The sequence below is a fragment of the Phlebotomus argentipes genome, unplaced genomic scaffold, assembly GCF_947086385.1.
Source record: "Phlebotomus argentipes unplaced genomic scaffold, Phlebotomus argentipes genome assembly contig_15, whole genome shotgun sequence".
Taxonomy (NCBI): domain Eukaryota; kingdom Metazoa; phylum Arthropoda; class Insecta; order Diptera; family Psychodidae; genus Phlebotomus; species Phlebotomus argentipes.
Window position 1 is genome coordinate 4,122,442 of NW_026776181.1, and position 25,547 is coordinate 4,147,988.

The 25,547-nt window shown below is 42.7% G+C and overlaps 1 protein-coding gene across 1 annotated transcript in view; it reads left to right on the plus strand.

The window, feature by feature from the left end:
* LOC132261538 (neural cell adhesion molecule 2) overlaps positions 1-25,547 on the plus strand; it is a gene marked incomplete at its 5' end in the record, with an annotated part of 79,932 nt that overhangs the window by 52,280 nt on the left and 2,105 nt on the right. Inside the window, 10 exons of the mRNA XM_059760387.1 lie at positions 1,075-1,205; positions 3,950-4,109; positions 10,825-10,924; positions 12,373-12,487; positions 15,636-15,717; positions 16,157-16,298; positions 19,343-19,524; positions 20,714-20,910; positions 21,742-21,871; positions 22,175-22,260. Coding sequence (XP_059616370.1) covers positions 1,075-1,205; positions 3,950-4,109; positions 10,825-10,924; positions 12,373-12,487; positions 15,636-15,717; positions 16,157-16,298; positions 19,343-19,524; positions 20,714-20,910; positions 21,742-21,871; positions 22,175-22,260 — 1,325 coding nt within the window. The remainder of the gene's footprint in view (positions 1-1,074; positions 1,206-3,949; positions 4,110-10,824; positions 10,925-12,372; positions 12,488-15,635; positions 15,718-16,156; positions 16,299-19,342; positions 19,525-20,713; positions 20,911-21,741; positions 21,872-22,174; positions 22,261-25,547) is intronic.

The window sequence follows — 25,547 nt, forward strand, 5'->3', positions numbered from 1 at the left end:
TTCATCGTGACTGGAATAACAGGGGGGAAAAAATCCGAAATGCATAGCAGCTTCTTGTTGAGCTTTCAATGAATCTTCTCCATTTTCGCCTAGCTTGGAAGATAATAACAAAGTGCCGAGCGCGAATATATAATTAGTGCTATGTAGAGCCTCTAAAAATTAGTTATATTCCCTGAAATTCTGCAGTGTGGGGAAAACTAAAAAGCGCCTAGGAAGACGGCAAATAATAATTACTAAATGCTGGCACAAGTGGATGCCTCCGAAGGATGGCAAACAGTGGCACTTTCCGCGCCCCACCTGCTGCCCCATGTGCCAAATGTACAAGGCAATATGAAGTCTTCCTTCCTCTGGTCTCAACTCCAATTCAAGCGGATGGCGATGGGAAAAGTGTGTCGGGGGAGCAAGAGAGATGGAATATGGCTTTAATGTAGCATTGGGTGCGGAATACGAGAGGTCGGATGTTAATTTCTGCTGATGAATTTGGTCTAATTAGATTTCACTGGGGTTTATATGCAGTCGACGAGAGAGAATATTGCCCCCTTGTGAATATCAAAGTGTATTTTATCACACAAACGACCCCTCCTCATGGATCATTAACATTCTTTTTCTTATCTCCTCCGCCACTTCCACTTCGCAGTCCCACATTTGGCCCACGGTTGTGATATGTTGCGCCAAGCTTGTAGCATCATTCCCACAGACTCACGGGCCGGTGGGAGACAAACAGACAGAGTAAATAGAGAGCTGAGGCATACAAATTCACCACTGAGAGGCAAAATAAAAACAATGTATAATAACATCTTGCCTGACACACACACAGAACACGGCCTCGGAGCCACAGAAGAGGCACGGATCGATGGAGGGAATATCGGCAAATGTCGGGGAGTAACAGATTTTTTCCCACTCAAATATTGCTGACATGTATGAATATTTTAAAGGCTGTTTGCTCCTACTCTTACTTTCAATCTCCCAATCTGAGACTGTAGACAGACAAGACATCCCCGGGAATACAATTCGGAGCATCTCACAAACTGATGTATTTATATTTTTCTTGTCTCGCACGCTGCAAACATCAAGATCCGCCGATGGTGAATCTTCGATTGGGTTCAACATTGTCAGCAGATGACATCAAGGAGGGTGACGACGTTTATTTCGAGTGTCACGTTCAGGCCAATCCTCCGTGGAGGAAATTACTGTGGTTACACGATGTAAGTATCACAGCCACCCCGCGAATATGACATTCCATTGTCACTCAACATATCATTCGCACATTTTAGCATATATTGGCAAATTTGCGAATTCCACCAATCGCAAACATTATTCTTGCATTTCTATTTTTGCCATCTTGACAGCGATTGATGGCGCCACACCTGGAAAATATTATAAAAATTCTTGCCAGAAGATGACATCAACGATTGCTTGTCAAGAGCATTTCAACACATTGCAATATTGCCAACGTCGCATCACTTATCTTCGTGGCTTTCACTTATATTGCAATAGAAGCTGTTTGCGTCACATGTTGAATACGTTCTGCGGTTTCTCCGAGGCTTATGTTAAGTTCAACAATTTTCTGCATTATGACTTAATTAAGAGCAAGGTTTCTTAATAACATATAACTTGAAGTTTGGAAAGATAGGGAAAGTAAGTGGAGCGAAATCTAATAACGCTTCTAAAGTAAATAAGTGGAATGAAAACTGTGCTTACTTTGTAAGCATTTGTCAGTCAAACTATACAAACATAGAATGATAGTTTTTACAAAACAAAATTGCCACTTAATAGTGAGAAAATTTGCTTTTGCGCATCAATACATGAGAGAAATTCTCTTTGCGGTGTGTGCATTTTGAATAATTCTGCGATACACATTCTTAAGAAGAAACGCCTCGGGGAAACCGTGAAGTTGCTCAGCAAAAGTCACAATGCGTTTGTGATGGAAAACAGCTGTAATGATGAGCTTTCAGTGGGATTTTGCGAGCTGTGCTAGTGGGATTTGCACAAATTGTCGATCGCTTGTAACAATGATTGATGATTGGTAATTTCACAGCAATTGAATTTATTGGAATGAAATTGATTTGAATTTACAATAGCACAATCTCCTTTTCATCACCCGCCGAAATTGCTCCTTTTGCACCTCGTGTCGTCTCTCCTGAGACTTTTTCTCAGGTGCGCCACCCTAACTGAGCCTTAATATGTTCTGCTGGAGGCACGGCGAAGCAGGCGAAAAAAGCGTGCCCCGGTCGTAATTCAAGAGGTATTTGTTTGACATCATCTGCGCCCATCATCAGGGAGTCAAAAGGGAAACAAGCAATAAAACACAGGCAATAGAAACCACTTGTATGCTGACAAAATGGAAAATTGATTTGCTCCCAAAGCTCCGCAATCAATATTTGAGCTATATATGTAATTTTGCAATTCAAATTCAGAGAATATTCATATGAATGTAATTTATTCTGAAAAGTGAATGTTGGGCTCCCCGTTAGACATCTCGCTACGGAAAACGTCCAGTACAGTGTCAAAATACAGGAGAGCAATACAGTATCTGCTGAAAATTCTATGTGTATAAATTGAATCACTTGGCAATAATGTTCAGTGGAATACACGTTTGAGTTTTGTAAACTCGCTACGGAAACTGAATTCGTTCCTTCCAATTGCTTGGGTGAAGCTTACCTGGGATAGTGGAAAACTGTCGTTCATACATGCATTGATTATCAATGGCTCGGATATTGGCTGAAAATTTATACAAAATTCCACACTTGATGGCTCGCATAAAATGCAAGCCTGCATGTGAATGAGGAAAATATTGAGATTGACTGAAGCTAAAGTCTTTCACTTTTCCCTTAATCATAAAAATTTATAGAAATTTCAACTTTATACTGATTTCTAATGAATAAATTTGAATTTTCTCATACTCCTCGAAGAGTTTAAGAATTTCAATTCATTTTTTACAGTCTATTTTAAAGGGACCAAAAATGCACAAAAATGTCTCTTTACTACCGTAATTTTTTTTTACCAATTTTCCCTCTTAATAACTACTTATCAAGCATTCTGTTCGATACTTTAACTTTCTATAGAATGGAGTTTAGCAAATAGAAATCACGAGTGAAATTGTTAGCCACTCTGAGTCTGCAATATGTGTATTATTGTAATTTTTCCCGCAAAATATCCTCTGACTTTACGTGAGTATTTGTGCATTAAAAAGTTCATTGAATGAGCTGTATAGAAGAGGAAAAGTTGTGCAATATTGGTTTCGTTATGCGCAAAACGGGGGTTTTCTCTCCTCAACCATTTCACAGTTTCTCCACCTCGTCCTTTCCTTCGCCTTCCGCGTCCGCTCGGAGTCAAGGAAGCGAGAGTGAACATAAATGGAAATTTTCCCAAGTGCCTGTAACAACGTGTACAGTTAGAAAAAGCTGTATCCAATTACCAGTGAATTGAAAATACAACAATATCATATGGTTGAGACGATGAAGGGTGTCTACGTCGGAGTGACGACACTGAATGGCGGCGGCATTATACAAGTGGAAATATAAAAACACTATAAAGGCGAACTCACTCCATTGGGCCACAAAATGGAGTGATGAAAAGATCATAAAAGCACATCCGAAAAGGGAGTAGCAGGGATATACGGCGGAGTGGCTGGGGTGATGGGCTCTCGAAGAAAATGGGCGGGTGATGAGCTTAGGGGGAGTTAGGGATTCATGGGGGGTGTGAAGTAGCGCAGGAAAAGTTCCCAAATCATCCATCCACCGCTGGGGCTCACCAGCCCAAAAGTGTGAGCCCTCAAACTGGGCCCCCGAGACGAAATCGCAGACGAGTAATTGCAGTGTTTACAGGCACCTTTATTTTAATCAGCGCATGTTTTATTGTATCCTGAACTCCGCCGCAGCGTTATAAATCCACAGCCATTTAATTACAAGCATTTTTTTCTTCGCCTTCCCAACCACGCTCTCGACAGGGTGTTTACCTGGCCCACAACACCACGGCCCGCGTGATAAGGTCGAATCAGAGCCTCGTCTTGCAGAAAGTGACGAGATTCTCGGCCGGAAACTATGCCTGCAGTGCAATCAACCAAGAGGGTGAGACGGTGAGCAACCAACTGCCTCTCAGGGTGAAATGTAAGTATATACAATGATCCGTGACATTTTGCATGGCACTCGAAAATTATTTCCATGAAATCTGCCCCCAAATGAGCTTATAAAGTCTCGAGAGAGGCTGGCAAGTTCGGACGAGTGGAAGCTCAACTGTTCAAGATGAGAGTCTTTGGCTGGGAGAGACATGAAGAATTCAAGATATTTTCCATGACTTGATAAATATTTCACTGCAATATCCATGATTAAATACTCTCTGAACTAAAAATTTTCAATTAAAATTTAATATTCAACAAGTTTGACTAACATTTTCTCGCATGAATCATATTTGCTTGTTTGGAAAAAAGCTTCACCACTTGAGAATTTGCTATTTTCGCCTGGGTGAAAGAGGATTTTCCGGAGTGGCGTCCCGAAGAGGACCCTCTGGCTTTCCTCTCGCACGGTTTGTGCTGAAAAGTACATAGCATACGTGATGTGTGCTGGCTGAAGGTGAGCTCCTTCGTCAACTTCAACCTCCTAAACGCATTACCACCCCGCATCTAACCCCATCGCCGCAGCCGTACAATGTTGGCGAATATTTATATAGCAATTTATGGATGGAAAATGTTTTTCTGCCTGTGCAGAGTTTGACGCTTTCCGGGGAGGAAAGGCCACGGAGGATGCGAAGTGTGGTAATGTGTGCTGGGCAAATACAGAGGGCAAGAGAATGTCGGAAAAAAGAGCTATTGAGCACTTTTTGCCATGCTTTTGGTAAACAGTCGTCTTGTTTTGTGTAAATTTCATTTTATTATTGTACCCCACCATTAAACGATCAAATTGCCACCCACGATCTTGTGTTGGCTTTCGGGATGCTGGCAGAGAGATTTCACTCCTTATTTATGGTTGCTGTCAAAGGATGGAAGTTTAGCATTTTGGTATTTTTGTGGTGTTGGCCAAAGTACAAAATATAATGTGGTTAATTCTATTTTATAGAATGTAAATTAGGGGTTTTTGCCACTTGGCTGTGACTAAAAACATTATACATTTTGTGTCACTCACAAAGTGAAGTACATGGCAGGAGACAAGCACATAAAGTGCATTAATTAATTTCCCAGAAGTGGAATTCTCCACCACTTCAGCACGAATTTCCATGAAAACGCCCCAAAAAAAAGTCCCATTGTATGTTTTTACTGTATTTATTTAATTCAAGCTGTACGAAATAAAATATACAATAATTTAAACCAAATTGTGTTAAATATTGTTCACGATGAAATCAATATAGCATAGAGTTATGGTTAATATTAGACACATTTTATTTCAATATCACACAAAAAGTGAATCTGTCCGAATGGCGTGCAAATTGCATTTCCACAGAAATGCACATTTATGAGAAATTCATTTTGTGAAATTACATTTAAATTAATGAGTAGAGTTGAATGGGGATTTTTTTACACTTTAATTATTTCTAGATAATTTAATACATATTATAGTGACACTTTAGAGTTGAATTTCAATATAAATTTGCTTTCATACGAAATCAAATTTGCGCAGTCAAATTTCCTTTCAATGAGGCGCTCAGCAATCGCGAATTGAAGCCAAGAGTGTTTCCCGGAGACCAAATTTTTTCCGGGTTTGCAGGAGGAGAAATGGCAAATGCGGCAAAGATGAATGTAGTGCACAAATGTGCGAGAGATTCGTTTTTGCAGTAGGTATATTGCCACAATTTACATTCTCATATTTATACATAATTTTTTATTTCCTCTAATGTCGCAGCGGAATAATATTTTTGGGGCCCGTTGCCGGTGGATCGGAGCCACATGCACTCGCCACTCGTCGTACATCACTGGGAAGGGCATTAAATTACCATAATCGCTGTTTTTAAATCATCATTAGAAGCCCGTTCTCACCGTGCGAATGAACCGTGCTTTTTTCCTCGGCGCCACTCGTTATATCTCATGAGCTTTCACCCAAGTTCGTTTGCTGGGCGCAATGGTGAAAGTGGGGCCGTGCCGTGGGTGGGCGAAGAGAAATATGAGACGGGAGGCGAATAGTGGAGAATTTTGTGTGTGTGGAATGCTTTTTGGTCCATTCTCCGGCGGTCCGTACGTGCAACTAGCGCAAATGGTGATGCCTTGCAATTGGGCTGGCATTTGCTCGGCGTGTGTGTGCGGGGGCGGCAGAGCTCTGTCTGGAGGAAGACCATCTGGGGTGGCTCGCCGGGTGGGTGGTCAAAGGGAGTTGGGTTATTACTTGTTAGTGCCTCATGAAAATGTAGTACACATCGCATGTTGTAAGTGGGTTTGTGCTACAGAAAAGAATTTCCACCGCCATCCTTCACCATGAAAATCCTCCACTGGCCCCTCGCTGTGCACCCACTCACACCCCCCGAAAGCCGCCCAAGGAGCTCCACATTCACCGCCGGTACTTTGCTCAACGGTGGATGAATGTGTTTTAGGCCACCTTTCGCGGAATTCTTCTCGGTTTGTTAGCACCGTCCGCCCTTTGCTGATTTGTTGAATCACTCGTAATGGATTTACAAGGCTGTACGAAACTCCTTTGCCACACACTCACATGCTCTCTTCGCCACCAATTTTGCCTCTTCCATCTGTTCCTTCTCACACGCCAAGGCGGAGCTTCTGCTGCTTCTGCTGTACCAAATGATTCACAAGGCATTAAAATAGTTCGAGAGAAAATTCAATTGAATAAGACAAAAAGCTATCTAACTGAAAACGATGAACACTTTACTCAATTGAGATTCTGATTTATCATGTAGTGTTTTCACAGCTAAATGTACACTTTTTTCCCCGACGCTTCTCCCTTTGATTATATAGTCAATGCCAGGGCGAACGACTGGCGAGAGAAAGTGCATATGGCACAGAGAAAGGGCCACGAAATTACAGAAAATGTAATAAAAATGTTTTGCAGGAAAGTAAAATGAGTGCAGGATGGGAAGAAGAGAGATGAGATAAAAGGGGTGATTAATTAGTTGGGAATCGCCTAATGAATACAAATGAAACAGTCCAAGGATGTTTTCCGCTGTTCCGGCAGGATAATTCCGTGTATGAGTGGAACAAAGCACCGCATTTGGAGTCTAAAAGACGCCAAAACACTTTTCAGCGCAGAGGGAAGGGGGAGGGGGTGAGCCTGGGAATAAATTTAAAAACTCCAGCGAAGCTCTTCAAGCTCACGGTCGATGTATAGCCCAGGAAAAGGGTGGGCAAACACGATTCAGCTCAATCTCTTCTCGTTAGGAGCGGAAAAGTCATGACTTTCTCGGGGTGGTTTTCTGACCATGACACTCTTCTCGCCCAACACATGTAGCATAAAATGATGATTTAATTTTTTGTCGTGCCACTCCAAAACCTCCATCATGCTGTCTGTTGGACAAATTTCCGCAATTTTTAATTCTCTTTCTGGGGGTTTGTCCAATTCACCGTGCTGAGCGTAATGCAAATATGCACGGCTGGTTTCGTCCCTCGGGATAATAGTCTCTGTTCTTCCTGCACAAAATTTTTCCAACTGGTCCTCTGCAAAACGTACCAAAGTGCATGATGCAACGACTGTGGGCAATGATGCGCCCACACGAGTAGCCAATTACACTGTACCACAGACTTCAGACAATGTCGCCCAAGAGACGAGGCGACTTGAATAAGCAGAGCTTTCTCGAAATTAAAAAATTCTCAACTGACATTGCGACATTGCTCCTAATATGCTTTGAGATGCATATTACACAACGAAAAAGCAACACGTCATGTTGCTATTGCTTCTCTAATTCATCGAGATTGCAAATTAAAAAAATTGTTTAGTTCAACTATTTGCATTCGCTGTCCTACAAGTGCTGCTTGAGTTGAAAAAATACGCGGAGAGAGAGAGTGAAATGATTTTTTTTCTCACCACACTGAAACACGAGTCTCAAGCTGAGGAGCTCATCTGTTTGTGAGCATTATATGAATTTGTACAGAGGACCCTTATGCTTTGCACTGGAGAGCGGATATAAATTCTGCAATAACACGGAATGTGGTGCGGAAAAATGCTGGAAACCACTGGTATGACCTTAACTGGTGGAGTGTATTATGCGGCAAGCTGTGTGATATTTTATTATGACTTTTGGGGTCATTCGTATCCATCAGGATTTAGCTGAATCTCTAATCTCTTTGGATATTTTGCCACGATGGAGCGACACGGCGCAAATGCATATAGACGGGTGGATGAAGCTATGAGAGCCAGACAGAGGCAGGTGACATAAATTCAGGCATCCGTGGAAGGGCAGCGATGGTGGGAATGGTGAAAAGTTGAAATGGGTGGCAAAAAAGCAGCACAGCCACCTTTTATTTCACCCCATGAAATATGACACAGTTCTTATCACTCGACAATCATATTCGCACATTCTGACTGCCATTCGTCACGGGAGCTTTTTTGTCATCCCCCGCCGCGGAGCTTTTCATTTGGCTCCCCACTCAACAGTGCATTTGGAGGTGTCAAAATATACTCGGATATAAATTACACGCCCATTTTGTATCGGTGACAACTGAAGAACTGCCAATAAATCGCGCAGATTACCTTCATCTCTCAGCTAAAAGCTGCGAGAGACTTTCCAATTGTCACTATAAATTTACATTTTTATATTGGAATGCAAATAAAAATTCAGTGTGTTGCGAAGATCAACTTTCAACACATGCAATTTGGATCCTCCTCTAGATTTTGTTTACTAAAGAAGCGCGGAGGTTAAATTTGCAAAGGACGATGTGTGTTGAGACTCTTAATGCTATTTATATTCACATAAGAAATAAATATTGGACTTCCCTTGGCGGGTATTAAATTGGATTTTCGTAGAGGAATAAATTTTGCGGACATTCTCAAGCATTTCCATCTCCCTGAAGACGAGCCAGTGCAAAATGCAGAAACCAACGCTGTCGCGCGAAGATAGCGTCGGAGGGTGCAAATGGTCCCATGGAAGAGGGGTTGTGACAGAGCAAGAGAGAAATTGTGGATATTGCAAAAATGTGCATTTAATTTCCCCCACGGAAAGTCTCACCACTTGCTAATATTTCTGTCTGGGCTTCTTGTATATTATGGCAATTTATTTACAATTCATACCCCGTGTGAGGGTGTGTGCAGCCAATATGAAGGGGGAATTGGAGAAAAGGCGGGCGCAGGGGGAGGCAGATTGCATGGACAAAGAGGCAAATAAAATGTGTACAGCAATACAGTTGCTGAGGATGAGCACTGTTTACCATATGGCACGGAAGAGCCCTCGAAATTATTAAAATACTGCGACACTTGCATGTTGAGTTGCAATCCTCTAACAAGGCTCTTCTCTGCATCCCCGCATTCCGAATGGGCTCAATCGTTCGGCTCTTCCTTCTCTCCTACTGCGAATTGATAACTATTCATATGCGTTCAACGTTGAAATTTATTGTTTTGTGTGTATATGATTTCCCTCTACAGTCCCATTATGGCCCTTTCCCTCTCACCATGACATTCCCATATATTTGCTGATATTTTTTCCCCTCTACGGAGGATCCGAAGAAGCCACCGTGAGTTGGGAGCAGAAAACAGTTGAGAGAAGTCGAGGGTGGAACGAGGCGGAGAAAATTGTATTCAAATCCAATAAAAAGTTACTTTATTTGATTTCCTTGGCAATTTAGGTGTGAGGGCATGAAGAAGAAAAGACTCGAGTGTCTCTCCACCCACCCTGACGAGAGCTAAATTTTCTTCAACTCGACATTTCGTCCCTAGAACTTGCAAGATATATTGGGAGGCAACTAGCAGTGAGATACTGATTCACTGTTCGCTTATGCATCACCCATAATGTCTCCCAGCCGATGGCACTCCATTGACTCGAAGAGGGGCTGAAAATTATGGCAATGGAAGATAATTCAGCAATTCAATAACATTACATTTTTTCGATTTTTGTATCGCATGAAGAGTCTATAAAGTTGGATGTTCAATTTGCATTTGAAACTTGGTCATTCTTTGTTTGAAAATTCTATACAAAACCTCTCGGACGCAGTGAAATTTAACATATTTTCTTCGAGCCTAAATGGAAGCAATACGGAAAGGAAAAAAGAGTCCAATGATCTGCAAAGAATAGTTGAAAGCCTCTTTTCTCTCCTTCCCGAGACGTTGGTATGCAATATGATATATTCACTTTTAGACTTTCCATTGCCACTATTCATAACTTTTGCTCCGAAATGTTTGCCACCATTAAAATAGACGAGATGACATATCTGCAGAGAAAATTGTGAGGTGTTCCAGGTGAGGATGATGAAAGAAAAATATATTCGTGCAGCAGAAATTGAATTGTGTATGCTCAAGTTTATATTTGACATTAGGGATATTCGCCACCCATGGCAACTAGGTTCCGCATTCAATAAAAGGGGGCGAAGAAGGGTCTTGGAATGTGCATCCCCTTCTTAGGCGTAGCTCTGCCGCCCTATGACTTCTTTCCACCGTGAATGTCTTCATTGTGCGCTGCCAGAGTCGCACCGCTTCTCACTTGGTTTCTGATATATACAGCCAACATTTGTAGCAACTTTTTGCGTGATGATCTCACACCTTCGAGAAATAGGAATTCCACTTCTTCCTGCCTCTGTTATCCTTTGCTTCCTGGGATGTCGCTGTGCTGATGGGACACAAAGCCAGAGAAATGCCACAATATGAAAATTGCCACTTTACCATAATATAATTGTCATGCTCTCCCCCCTCCCTCTCGCGTAATTTTCAACTTTTCTATTTCTTTTTCCCCTCTTCTCCCTTCCAGATACACCAATTTGTGCGACAGACAAAATTCTCATTGTTGGCGCTGGCAAAGATGAGAATGTGGAGATTGTTTGCGATATTCATGCCGATCCACCAGCCAGGTAATTGCTTTTTCCCATTCCCAGTAAGATTGATATTTAGAGATTCCTTTCTTCACACACGTCATTGTCCTCACTTCGTCCTTCCTTTCATGTGTGACAAAGGAGAAAAAGAGCACATCGAGAGGAAAACAGGACAAATGGGAAAATGGAAATAAATTACATACAATTCGCCGTACAAAACATGAGCGATGCCGATAGATGACTTTCTTCGTATGTGAATTTTCCCAGGATGAAGAAATTTGTATTTCAACCATTTCCACCTTGGCAAATGACTGTGCTTTTTTGGCATCTGATATACGGGGAAAAATCATTACTCAAATTAAAATGGCAAATTTAATATGGAGAAGCATAAAAAACACTGAATTTATGGGAAATATATTTTCTAGAATATTTTATTGTTATTGACTTTTCAAACTTCTGTTCAATTGATTCTGAGCTTCACTCAAATATAAGTGATTCCTGTTTCCCGAATCATCCAATATGCAATAACTTCTCCGTAAGCAGGACTCATTTCGATTTTCGATGCATAACTGCTGAGGAATATTTTTATATTAACGAGCAAGTAGAGTCTTATTTTGGCTGACGGAGTGCTGGAAAATATGACAAGACAGAGGAAAAAATTGTGTTATGTGAAAAATTCCAAACACAAACATTCCATTACTCAAATTTCTCCTCAGTTTGGCCATTATTGCTGTTCTCTGACAGAAAAATATAAAATTCCTCATCGCATAGAGGGAATATTTAAGGAGCCACTCTCGGAGGATATGATATTTCATGGACATACTTTTTATGGCCAGTTTCATTGATAATTTTCAATAGGAGAAAATCTCGGTGCTGCTTTTGGCGCAGCGACGAAAATCGAGAGATACCCCGAGAGTGGATACATTAAATTCCATTTAGCTGTAGAAATATCCCAGTCTAAATTGCGCTGACGGCATAGGCAATGGATTGTTGCTTGTGAAAAATTGCAATTGCGACATGTTGGGCGAAAAAGTGCCGAAAAGAGTGAGAGAGAGAGAGAGGAGAAGACAAGATAGAGGACATCCATTGTCAGGACTCATCAAAATTCATAAGATCCATTTAAAAAGAATAGCACTGTCATGAGGAATAATTTCATTTGAGTGTGTCATCATCAGCTCACTCTCTCGCAAACATTGTCATCAGCATCCACTTCCTCTTGTGGTGCTCAGACGCGTCGCTTTTCGGGTGGGGAGGCCCGTGATGGGGCATCAAGTGAAAGCGAGAGATTCCTCACAAGAGGGTGGATGACACAAATATAATCATGCATTAATTGTTGTCACACTCACACCCCATTTCCCTCATTTCCATCCGCCACCCATTCATTTTCCCAACTCCCCTCATTCTGTTCTCAGAGAAAATCCACACCCTCTCATGCGATGGAGTTCCATCTCAAAATATCATCCATGTTGGCATTTTTGCCTCTGCAGAACGTTCCGGTGGAAGTTCAACAATTCGGGAGAGACCCTGGACGTGGGCTCTGGCCGGTATAGCAGCATTAATGGAACTCGTAGTGTCCTACATTACACCCCTGTTACGGATCAGGTGAGAATGTGTTGCACATGAATAGAGAGTAAAAGTGTAATTCAGCCGAGGCCGTCACTCCATTTCACTTCACACCATTGTTGCGATTGTTGCTCTAGAGAAATCCGTGCTTTTCAGAGGCTCACAATTTGCATAAAAATTCCGTGACAGATTAGTTTCGCTCCAGCTATAATTTATGCATGGTTTAGGAATTTGAAAAAATCGAGGAAACCCGTGCACATGTCCTAAATGCACCCCTAAGTATTCCATATTCGTACGAAAACAATTCACTTTAACCATTTTTTTTTTGAAAAATTATTTTAAACAATGTCCATGTTTTGACACGTGCCTTAAATGTACAACATTTGCAAAATCACGACTTTAAAATTAACTTTAATCCCCAATTGTGTATGGCTTTAAACATACACGAGCAAGCCCTAAATTTGAGTGAAAAGAAAGTGCTCATTTATTTGTTTTCCGCCCTGTCGGGCTGTGCGGGGTTCAAAAATAAAAACAGCCCCGCACATGGCATATACATGCATATAGCACGGCTGAGTGGAAAATTCAGAGCAGGAAAGTTTGGTATGACGAGAAAATATTCAATTAACATGCAAATTTAATTCAATTAAATTTCTACACATCACAGTAACTTAATCCTTCTAAGCTATTACCTCAAAAAGTATTAACCCCGCGCCGCTTGCAGTCGCAGCAACTCTTCGGGGAACACACACACACTCGGAAGGGGTGACGGGGAATGTCGGGAGGGTTGTACACACATCCGTCGCTCGGCAGGGCTCCATGGGTCTCCTGGAGGCCCCACTCCACTGACCGGGACACACGTGAGAAATAATAATTGTGGTGTTTTCGGGTGGCTTTTCCAACTGTTGTTGAGCTCTTCAGGCGAGGACTTGGGGGATTTCAATGAGGTGTCTGTGTGGGAACAAGTGAAAATTTTCATTTTCCCAGGCATAAGAGTGTCGCCATTTTCAAGTACATGAGAATTAATGGGTGGTGTGGGGCCAATGGGAGGGTGGGGTGGCAAAATGGGTGGCGAAATGTCTCCCATGGAGCTGAAATTTTCCCTTGCCAAAAACTTCCCTTTAACATTCAAGTGGAATATAATGTGTTATAAGGAAAATGAGATGAAAGTGACGAAAATTTTGTGGGTGGTGAAATTCTTAATGCCTTTTTACCCCATACACACTAACATTTAAATGCTCAAACTTTCCCACAATCCCCGCCTCAACACCTGCCGAGAGCTGCTCCTCAATCGATTTGCCGACTTGAGCCTGGGTGCTCAGTGGAAAGGGTTTGACACACCACATCCGAATGTGCCGCCGTGGAATTAACAAATAATGCGAAGAAGAGGATCCACTTGATTGCATACAAGACAAATAACTCACATTCGGGCTCTTCTGCACCTCGTGCGGTGCTTTAATTTTCACTCGATGATGTCTTCACCATGTTGAGGATTACCTCAAAAGTTCATTAAAGGTGAAATATACAAGAACTCCTGCGTCTCCCAATACAACAGCGAACGTTCTAATTATTTCCAAGAATTTGCGGGTAAATTTCCCCCGACTTTCTGGGTCAATGGAAGTATGGATTGCCTCAACGGAGAATTTCAAGATTTTTCAACTCTAACAACACGTCTCCGCCATCTGCCTCGCACACAAAGTGTGTTATTCTTCAGTATTGCTTCCTATTTTTGTACGAATCAAGCGGAATCCTTGCGAGAGTTCCACCCGCTAAACACCCACACTTCGGGGCGTTGTATTCAAATTCAGTGAAATTGTACAAAAGGCATGTTAATACATCGGAAAACGGCGGCAGAGTGTGAGGTGCGGTGGCAGCAAATTCAATACATCGTGAAAGAGTTTTTATGTGCAAAGAGCACATATTTGAAAGATTTTTCCCTCCATCTGGGCGAAGACGCTGATGGAAAAAATCGTGCCAAAGTCACAACGAGGGTGGGAATCAAGGGGATGATGAGAGAGATGTGAACACGCAGCATTATATGGTTCATAAAGTGTTGTGTGTGTGTGCGGCACAAGGGGTCGACGGTGGATGTGTTATGAAGAAGAGAAAAGCTTTCACTATATACATTCGCTTACCTTCCATGCCAAGTTCCCATGCATGAGAGGGAAAAAGAAGCAGCACAGGATATTGGATAACGCGCGCCTTCCTCATTCATTCTTCGGAGGCTTTTATGGTTTTCTTTACGATTGCACTTAATTCCATCGTCATAATATTGGGAATCGTAGTTGAGACTCATGTACTAAGTATCTTTTACTCCTTGAGACCCTCTTTTTCATTCACACATTATTAGCTTCATCCTTGGCGCACAACGAGGTATCGCTTTTCTCATCGCTCCATTCTGTAAATGTATTGACGACCCCTCGAGCCTGCCACTTCCGGGTTTGGGGTTATGCGGAAGGTTCTCCAGCTCGTATTTCATATGATGGAAAATCCTTCAAGAACTGAGGGATTAGCACACGTTTGCCTGATTAGAGGGCGAAAGAGGAGACGCATTTTGCTGATTTGAGATTATTATATGCTTCTCACTTTTCAATCCGAATTTATTGACATCTCAATGAGGACCAACCTTTTTCCCAACCTCGCATTGTCCCTTATTTCACGTCAATTTCTCTCTTGGCCGCTTCAACTGCCTCATGATGGAGTTTTTCCCACCCCTGGAGCTTCCACAAATATTTTCCACCATAACTCCGGACACATTTACGAGGTAATAAATTAATTGGCGAAAAGCTCCATGAGAAACCGTGGTGCTATTAGTGTCTCACTCTTGAGATACTTTTATCATTTGGCACTTGAGTCTGCGGAATTGGCCCCAAATGTGGGCTGACGAGGGAAAAGTTGAGGCTTGTTGTGACTTTTATGTTTCATCGGAGTTTCACGCAGAAATAAAGCAGTGGCGGCAAAAGTCCATTGGGAGATGGGGTGATATAAAGACAGCAGTGTGGCGGGTGTGGTGAAATGGAGTGACGGTAAAGGTATAAATGATATAATTCGATAAGAGTTTGTTGTAAATCTGATCAATCTTACACAACATTTCTAACGAAGTTGTCTGCCTTTGTTGTAGCATTGTGTATACACATTAAGTGGTAGTATCTTAATTAAATTGAAACTCTCTGAACAATTTCATTCACAGGATTTTGGAACGTTGTCCTGCTGGGGGATCAGCGAAATCGGTCCACAGGCTCAGCCATGCATGTTCCAAGTTGTACTAGCAGGTTTGTCTCATATTATTTGTTGAAATGCTTGCCAGAGGAGTCTTCGAAGGGGTGTGCGAGGGGCCAGGATGCGTGCACTCAGAGAAAACCTATTTATCTGATTAAGGACGCTATGCGTGGCCAAATGCGCCTGATAAGAATTCTCCGTTTTTCAATTTCCAATGCTTTCCATCACTTTAGATTGATGATAGTGGTGGATTTCTCCGAGTGTTGCTGGCTGATATATCAGATAAGGAGGTTTCCTTGACTACCACTCCTGCTTGGCTCTGTGCTAATTGCATCCCGTTGCATTTGCATGCGGAGTCCCGAGATGAATTCCTCACGTTGACCGCTTTGTCCTTCAGTTGGGGGCATTTTATTGGGCGCTCCTTGCCATGTGAAAACGATAAATTATTAATTCCGTTTTTGGTTAATAAATTTCATCCGGCCGCCCTCACAGGATTCCCATCTGCAGTGAGCAACTGCACATTGTACAATCAGACGCAAATGTCTACAGAGATACAGTGCATTGCCGGATATGACGGCGGTTTGCCGCAAGTGTTTGTACTGGAGCTGTATTCACAGAGAACGGGTCGCACGAGGTAAATACCACTTCCCTTCCTGCATATTTCCCACAGTATAAAACACAGGATGCAAATATAGTGCTAGGGGTTGAATGTGCAAAGGTATGATGGCTCAAGTGTAACATGAGAGATATAGAGTGAAATAAATGACAAAGTGGAAAGTGGTGTATGTGATTTGTGCGCGCCACAATGAATGGCAAGCCAGCAGATTCCGTACACCCACCGTCATCCAGAAATCTCACACATACATCACACCGATTTCACTGGGGGTCCCTCCTAAATTTCCATGGAAAATCCCGCACTCCCGGGCGCGTCATGGCAGATACTCCTGAGCGAATGCCGTGTGTATGACATTGTGAATAGTTCTCGTGACTGCGGGGGGAAGATTGCGATGAGACAGCCTCAATTGTGGAGCGGAGGAGCTAGATTACATTACTTCTCGCAAATTTACTTCGCACGCCCCACATTACAGAGCAAACGACTGCCACAGCTCTATCGTGTTCTCTACTCATAAAACTTGACAAAGCACTCGCGATATTAAGCAATAATACTCTGCGGCGGTTGCATCGTGGTCGCGTCGTCGCTGAAACGCAACCATAACCCATATTTAACTGTTGAGACGCCATAGCTATAGTCTCACAATGTCAACTCCCAATTTCGCCATGAGTAATCATCATGTTTGCATCGTGCAAATTTGTGCAAATTTGAGAAACTAATCCAGTCTTGTGTCCTGGGCTGTATCCCAGTTTTTCGGCCATGACAAATTGTATTTGCAGATTGCTCCGTGGGTGTCCAATATCTGCGCTTCCCTCCCTCGGAGTGTGCAAGAATGCGGAAGTGGAGAGGAGCGGAATGTGCGGCGTGATGAATTATCTCCACTTCATTGTTGCAGCATGACTCCAGAAGAACATGGCTTGACAATAATTCTCTCTGGATGTCTATATGCGAAAGTTTCGGTGGGTGAATGAACACCACTCTGGCCCATCTGATTGCGACATTCTATAGCCGCTCACCTCCGTGACATTTGCTGATGCAGCCGCCCACATTCCACCCTCTCGGCAATTCGTTAATGTTTTTAATTAGAAGTGCGGTATGAGCATTAAATTAATGTAATAGACACCCAAAATTCTCTCCACTTTGACTCCTCTCACTCCCTTTGGCGCCAATGTCGGAGAGTCTATCGATTTAAGCGGGCCTGATGAGGGGATCATGTGTCTGCACACATACATAACAACACATTGGCAATCTTCCAGATAGATGTTCATCACATTACGCTCTCCTCAAATATTCATAAGCATGTCAAAACTGTCCAAGGCTCGTTTCGGCGGAGCCTCCGTCATTAGTGGAGGGATGGGGTGGGAAAATAGGAGCGAAAGAGGCAAAAAGTAGGGTATAAAAAGCACTCAAACCACACAGTGGGTATCACTTTTCAAGTGTTGCTCACGTCGTTCTTCATTCCTCAGTATGAGATTCATGTTAAAGTTTTTGGTATCTCGTCAGGAGGCGGTTGTTTAATCTGAAACATTATATTGAGCTATGATGTGAGTTGGTGTAAATCAAGAATTCTCACTTATTGGAGTGACATGATTTTGATTCCAAGGCATGTTCAAGATTGTATGGATTGTATAATTCAAATATGGTATCTTATGGAATACGGATTGCCTATTTAGTTCTTTCCTCATGATGCTTACCCAAATATCACTAATTGGCTTACCGTTCAATATACTGCCTTAATGCACAATACATCTTAATAGAGTGATAATCCACTGGGCTAAGAGGTTGTTAGCATATAAGCTTGATATTAAATTCAGTTGCATATCGATTTTGGAGCAATAAATTTTCATCATAGGTATGTATGCAAGATAGTGTATAAATTTACTCGGCGAATTACATCTGCAACTACCTGCTCAGCCCATCCCTGAACTTACAGTTCAGCTGTGGGTAGATTTTCAAATTAAAGCTGAATTTCGACATTGTTCCAAATAATGACATAGAGCGCAAATAAAGTCTCATCCTTTTCCCCCAGCATTTCATTGTGATATTTATAATTTGATAGCTCAGGATGAGCAAGAAGCATGAATAGCAGAGAAAAATGACATGAGAACCGAGCTGATGTGCATGACAAAAAACCCCAAAGCGGAAGAAGTGGAAAGTCCTCCCTTGTCGTACAGCGACATTGGTTTAATATTCCATAATTGACCGACACCAGAGAGCAACCAGAAGCTTACATTTCTGGCTGCTCTCTGGCGAGGACGGCAGGCAAAGTCTGACTCTTGATTTCACCATGGACGACAAGCCTTCCACATTGGCTTCTTCATGCCTGGCATGAGGCGGCTTCTTGTGCAACCATTTTCATGGTTTTTACCTCCCCCCACACCCCCCCTTGTGTCCTTATACTTGCGGAGTATGTGGGGACAGAGAGAAGCTGCCATGGAAAGTTTCGAAAACCACCCTCCTCGGACTTTGAATGCGGCATATGAACTTTCAAGCCATCCACAGTGTTGGGGCTCCGAGTGGGGTGGTCCAACCCTCATCAATCATCTTTTGATAATTTCCCGACCAATTTACCGTAAGTGTGCCTACTACACAATTATCAGGCTGGCCGTACAAGTTGTGGCATTTCGAGCAATATTTCCACAGCAGCTTTTCAAAAGCTTGCGCCATTCCTCAAAGTTCCGCTCTCACTTTTACTTTGGTGCTCTTTCTCGTAAGAACACATTCCACGAACTCCGACGTAATCAACCACTCGTCCAGTTTTAAAGCCAACAGTGTGAATACACAAATGTTGTAAGCTGAAGAAATCATATGAATACGAAATTGTCACTCCTTTCTCTTTAATCTTTTATTTAGGCCAATCTCAGATTTGGTAGGGTGTGCGAGTGTGATGCGATGGATGAGATAAAAGTGAAGTTCCTGACATGAGTGTGTTTTGTGTGGGTTTAATGGGATGAGAACACCTTTCGAGCACCTTCATGGGAATCCCCTCAAGTTCACACTAACAAACAGAGAGAGAGAGAGAGAGAGAGTGACTTTGTAATAATATAATTCACCATAAAATACAGATTAAACTTCACGAACTCCGAGGAGCCCTACTTCATTCTGGATTCACTGGATACACTGTCGTCTCTGATGACAGCGGAGAACGAGACGCTGGCTGCCAGGGTGTTTGCCGTCAATCAGAAAGGCCGCAGTCAAGGCACCGTCGTGCCCAAACTACAAATCGGCAATCGTGTGAAACAGACAGGTATGCAAATTAAATTGATCATACCTGAGAAACGAGAGTGGGACAGGACTCTCCGCTGCGAGGATGCTCTTTCAGTTTGACCCAGAAAACGCGACGGTTTGATTCATTTCCCCAGCCGAATAGAATGGGACATATTTCAATTGAATTAAACCTCCCGTCTATCTCAAATTTATGTATAGTCCGCCTAAATAATATATCCCGCCCGCCTTGTCGGGCAAACATCGGCCCCCGGGAAGGATGTTTGAGGAACGTGCTGAATAGATAATGTCGACTTTAGAATCACATTAAGCGGACGGGAATTTAAATGTGATTGGGAAAAATTGATAAACACTTTGTCAAGCAATTTGCAAACACTTTCATTCCCAAGTTGATTGATGGCATCTCCTGTGCGCGATGGCTGTGAAAATAGTTCAAAAATAGCCATTGAATTTTGCACAGAGAAAGCATCTTTAATGGAATATAAATTGCTTCTTAATTTCTTAAATTGCTGCCCCTTTATCCATAACAATTAAAACCTCTCTCAAAGCTACTTAAAGAGTCACTGAGTTCGGTGGGGAAAAAGCAGCAGATTCGCTGGGTATTTTGGGCATGTCGAATGAAGCATGAAAACTTTTTTCCACCAACTTTCATGGCGAAGTTTTGTGTGAGAAAATAATTCCTGTGGTATTAGCAGTATCACAGAGAAATTCAGTATGAAATTGAATGCTCACATTTCAATACAACATACAATTAGCTGAGCTTTGATGGGGGGATTTCTCCCACAAAAGTGGCCAAATAAAACTTTCCAGAGTCCTCTGGGGAATTTATTCTACGTGCGGATTTTTTCCTTGTCCCACAGCGCACAGATTGTGGAGTGGGGTGACATGAGAAAAGTGAAGAAAAGTGTGTGGGGTGGGGGTGGAAAAGAGGATTTGGGAACCCTCCAAAATGGTTCTCATTTAAATCCACGCGGAGGGTGTTCCTTTTTTCCGGGGCGAATTATTAATTGATTGTCTCTCCTTCGCTGGAGTTGGAGACAAATTTGCAGCGTGAAGATGTATTCTGTGCGCACTGTGAGTCCTCAAGTCGACAGGATAAAGCTGGGAAGCTCGAGAGGGGATTGGGCAGATGCTCTCAAGAGGTTTGAGAAATGGAAACTAAATGGGATTTATTTTGCTTTCTCTCTCCTCTTCTATTTTCAAACACGCAGAACACCAAAATCCCCTTCAGATGTCACCAGTTTTAATTGGTGCCGTGATAACTGTGATCGTCATCTGTGTGGCAATTATCCTGCGGATATGCTATGTGGTTGGTGTGCGGAGCAGACGCACCCCCAAGACATCCCAGCCCCCATCATCGGGGGCCAACTTTGTGTTCAGCGGGGGCGGCGGAGGCGCCAAATTGGAGGTGAGATGAAATGGGATTTGCATAATGTACACGAAAGCCAGCAGGATTCGAAGCACACACATTTATAGACAAACATAAGTGGGATTTTGTGGGCTCGAGGGGGTGTCAGTGGAGGGCGAGAGCGGAATTTTCTCAGTGGTGACAAAGAGATTCACACAGAGAGAATATTCATGGAATGAATTTTCTCATGGGATTACCGCAAGTGAGCTTAAACGCATGGAGGGAAGGATAGTGGCTGAATGTCAAAAGGGGTTTTAATATCGGAAGCATTCTGTTTTCGTGTGTATCTGTGCACGCGGACTTGGTTAGCGGATTTAATATCAGTATGATTGTTTTTATTTAGTCATGCACATGATGAATATTGAAGGAGAAGCAAGAACAAGAAGTTTGTGAATGTTAGAAAATTCATTATTCATAAAGGCCAGAGAAGTTATACAATTTGGTAAGACACATAGGATAAGACATGTAATTTCGCTCCTAATTAAACTCAAAGGCTATCCTCCGGCGTGCATTCAAACCTCGCTGGATCACAGGCTTGATTGCCATGTCAGAGGGTGCGGAATCACCTTGCAGAAAGCTCATGCAGATACAAAAAAGTCTACCCATAAATAATTCCATGTGTTTCGTTCTCTTTCTTTTTCCGGAGTGTTAAATTTTATAATATACAGTTTGTGTGGCTGCAAAAGTAGCATAAAGACTTTCCACAATTTCACCCATTTTACAATAATATTTCTTTCTCTATCTCTGTGTTTCTGCTGGTGTCATCGCGTTTTGCACAAAACCCGGGTGTAATAATTTTTTGTCGTGCGTCCCCGCATGGACATTATGCAGAAGGGCGGCGGCGGTCAAAAGCCACGGTGGCAGACAGATGTTAAATCAAAAGCATCCTCGACGATGGATACGTCTGCTGGCACCATCATGAGCGAGGATGAAAAGGATCCAGATGTGATACCGCAGTACGGTTGGTATTGAGCCAAATTATGGGCACGTCCGACTTCCTTGCAATTCCCTTTTTTGCATAATTTCATGTATATACAACACATATAAAAATGAGAGACTGGATGGAACAAAATCAATAGCAATTTTGCAGCAACAGATTTTTTCGGATGCTACTCATGAAAACAACCCTCATCGGCAGCAGATCCTCCTTCCCAACGCCACAACTCCCCACTTGCGTGCCTCTCCCGGATATCCCATAAATATTTTAATATTTATTACACTTGATATCCCGGGATGTTTTACAATATCTAATTTCTGCTTACAGTGGCAGATCACCCACACAACCAGTACCATCATCATCAGCCGACGTTTGAGCAGCCGACGCACGGATGGGCGCAGCAGAGTGCGAATGTAAGAAAAATTGCTGCACAAACTTTTGAATTTTTATCATGCCGCCACCATAAAATAACGGTTGGGGCGGGTGTAAAAAATGAGGAAAGACCTTTTCATGTCCATCATCAGATGAGAGATTTCCTCACACCGCGCGACTGAGTGTCTCACCATGCCGAGTCACTTCCGACATTCCGTTCCATCTTCCCTCAGGTGCTCTTTGCGAGCTCCTTCCAAGACTGGGCCGTTGCGGAATATGCTTCCACGCTACCCAGTCTTGTTTGCTTTATACACCCCAAATCCCAAATTCCCACTCCCATTTGTGCCTTCTCACCAGGCGAATCACCATCAATGGGTGATCAAGGTGTGGGCCCTCCACAGCACCGCACTCTCTGCGAAAGTGTATAGGGAATAGGAGAGAAGAGGGCTGGGCCTGAAGGGTGCTTCATCTGACCTTGTTCAGTGACCATATGTGCCTTAATAGATCGATTTCAGCTGTGTCATGCGTTGCTTGAGAAACTAGTCGGCAAAGTGCTTAAAAGCGTCTCTCAGAAAGTTCCGCACATCTTCAGGCTATAAGAAAAATCATCACCCTTAATACCCCAAACTCCCCTACTCGAAGGTGGAGAATCCCCGAAGCTGGCAAATGCTACATCGAGGTGGGAAATTATTTTGAAAAAAAAGCTCCACCGGCAGGACCTTCCGTTTTCACTCTCCGCCATCTGACATCCCTTCACTTAATTCCTAAGTTCCTTAAAATGGAAAATAGAACGTGTCCCACGAGGACGATTACTGCTTTGCCGGAAAGTGTTTTTGTTGGATGGGCCTCGGAGTCGAGAGTGGGATTTTTGTCGGAGAATGGGATTCATTCGCCATTCCTCGTGCGTTCCTCAGGCCGCCAATTTCTGCGCTCCCCTTGTGTGAGTGTTTTGTTTTTATGCCGCCGCTCCTGCCACCCCGCCATGCAAGCACACCATCCCCGCCAAATGGGCGAATAAAGTGAAGAAGTTGCGTCTTCTGACTGCTCCTTCCGTTCTCATGGTGGCAATTCCTGGGTGCTGTGGAGAAAACATCCCTGAGTGGGACTGGGGTGGTGGATACCCGTAAAAGGGCGTACTTTATTTTTTACGATTCTTACCATTTTTTGCCTACTTCCTTCCACCCTCTCCGGCTGGCAAACTCTTCCTCGGGAAGTTTCTCGGCGCTCTGTAGGCCGAAGAAACTTGTGTGCTCAGAAGTGGGAGGAAGTGGTGTAAAATTTCCATTAATAATTTAATTTTAATCGATTTAATTCCTTAAAGCAACAACCGAGTAAAAACACCAACTAATGCATCTTTAAACTCTACATTCTGGGCTTAATTAAATCTTTTCCGCTCCTTCCCTCGAAGATGCGCGTGTGTGATTTGATGGGATGCAGTTTGCTGGGGGATTCTCACTGGCAACTGCAAGATTAGATTGCAATGATTGAAAGTGCAAGAGACACTCATCCAGTTCATATCCTCGCGATGAGCTTTTCAATTTTCCCGCTCAATACAGCCCACACTCCAGCCAGGCGAAGTTCAGCGGAATGTGGGTGGGAAAACTTTCCACCACCAGCAGTTTCACCGCAGTGCTGCTCTCTAGTCGAAGAGTTTGGCGGGAGTGTCGAAATGTATGTTTGTGGCATCAGCAGGAGCTTCGCAATATCCATTTTCCAATCACTTTTTAATCCATCCCTTTATCATTTCTATTCTCTGGGTAAAATTCCACGGAGCGCAAGTGTGAGCGCGCCTTTTATTAGTTTGGGGAATAAAAATTTAATATTCCTCCGGAATTGCGTGGATGTGTACACATGGCCGTAATATCTGCCCTCATCACCCTGCCGCCACCCAATTCTATTGACTTCCCTCCTTTGCCACCCTCAAGATACTGGCAAGAAGAATCTCTCTGATTTTCTTTTCATCGCTCACGCAAAAGTGGTTGCTGATGGCTCGAATGCTCTTCCTCCTCGTGGGAAGACACAATGGCTCAAGGAGCAGCGGGAGACAATCATTCGGGGTGGCATATGTGCTGGGGGTGTCTTTCGCACATTCAATATCAGAGTTGGAAGTCACTCGAAATAAGATAGAATTACCTCCTCGCATTTGGCGTTGGTAGACCAGATGGGGCGCATCTCAAGATAATGATACGGTTTTAAGGGCTTCATGTGACTGTGGTGAAGTGCTGATAACTGCGGCACCTCTAGATTTTCATCATTGAACAGAATCTCTTGCGAGCTTGTTCGCAGTGAAGCTAATTTGCTAATAAATTACACACAAAATAATCACTATGAAAACTAATTACTTTACAAATTCAAGAGTTTCAGTTTCAATGTATAGTTTTGAGAACATTGAAAATAATCCCTTGAATTTTGTTCAGAGATGAAAAGGTTTTTCAACACAATACCTAAATAACAAGAAACAAGAGATGAGATGTGTTTCAAGATTCATTGTGTGTTTTTCAAACAGTCTCTTGCACATGTGAAGATTTACAAACACAAAATGTTTGCATATTTTCATTCTGGAATATGGATGTAATAATGCGAAATTATATCGTATAAAAGTGTACTGAAATTGCTTCCTTTCCGTCTCTCGAGTCGACATGCAAAAACATGTAAACCAGAAGTAATACAAATGCAAAGAATTCCGTGGCATGTAGTCAAACAATTACATAAATTTCTTATATTTTCGCAATTCTTCTTTAAAGCTGGCATACACTTGAAGTTTCCACCCCTTCTCCATTCCTTTTTTCATCTCAAATCTACTGCCACGGCAAGTCTGTTGAGGATTCTGTGGGTGTGACGAAAGAAAACATTGTTGTATGACACAAAAGTCTAAATATCCCATCGCAAGAATGTGTTTCGGGGGGTGAAACGATGAAAATTGATGATGTCAAAAGGGAAGTGATCTTGTGATTCGATTTATAAAGTCATTTTAACGTATATACAGAAATATTTCTCTCTCTCTCTCTTTGTGTGTGGCGATGATTTTCCCAATGTTGTTCTGTATAAACCTCCCCATCTTCTCTCCACTCAACAGCACTTTCCGATCTTATCAGTCAACACCCGTAAAAGGTGAGCATCGTGCAAGGAGAAAATCCACTTTCACCTCATTTTGCATTCGGGCGAGTGATTGTCGCCTTTTCCGTGTGCGCTCATGAGAAGATACTGCCAATAATCATTATGAATCAATCGCTGGGTGTCACCAGGAAGTGTCACATCCAATAAAGTCACCAACAATAATGTGCCAAAGCACATTATCGGGGTGGGAGCAAGTGGGATGCCTTGTGGG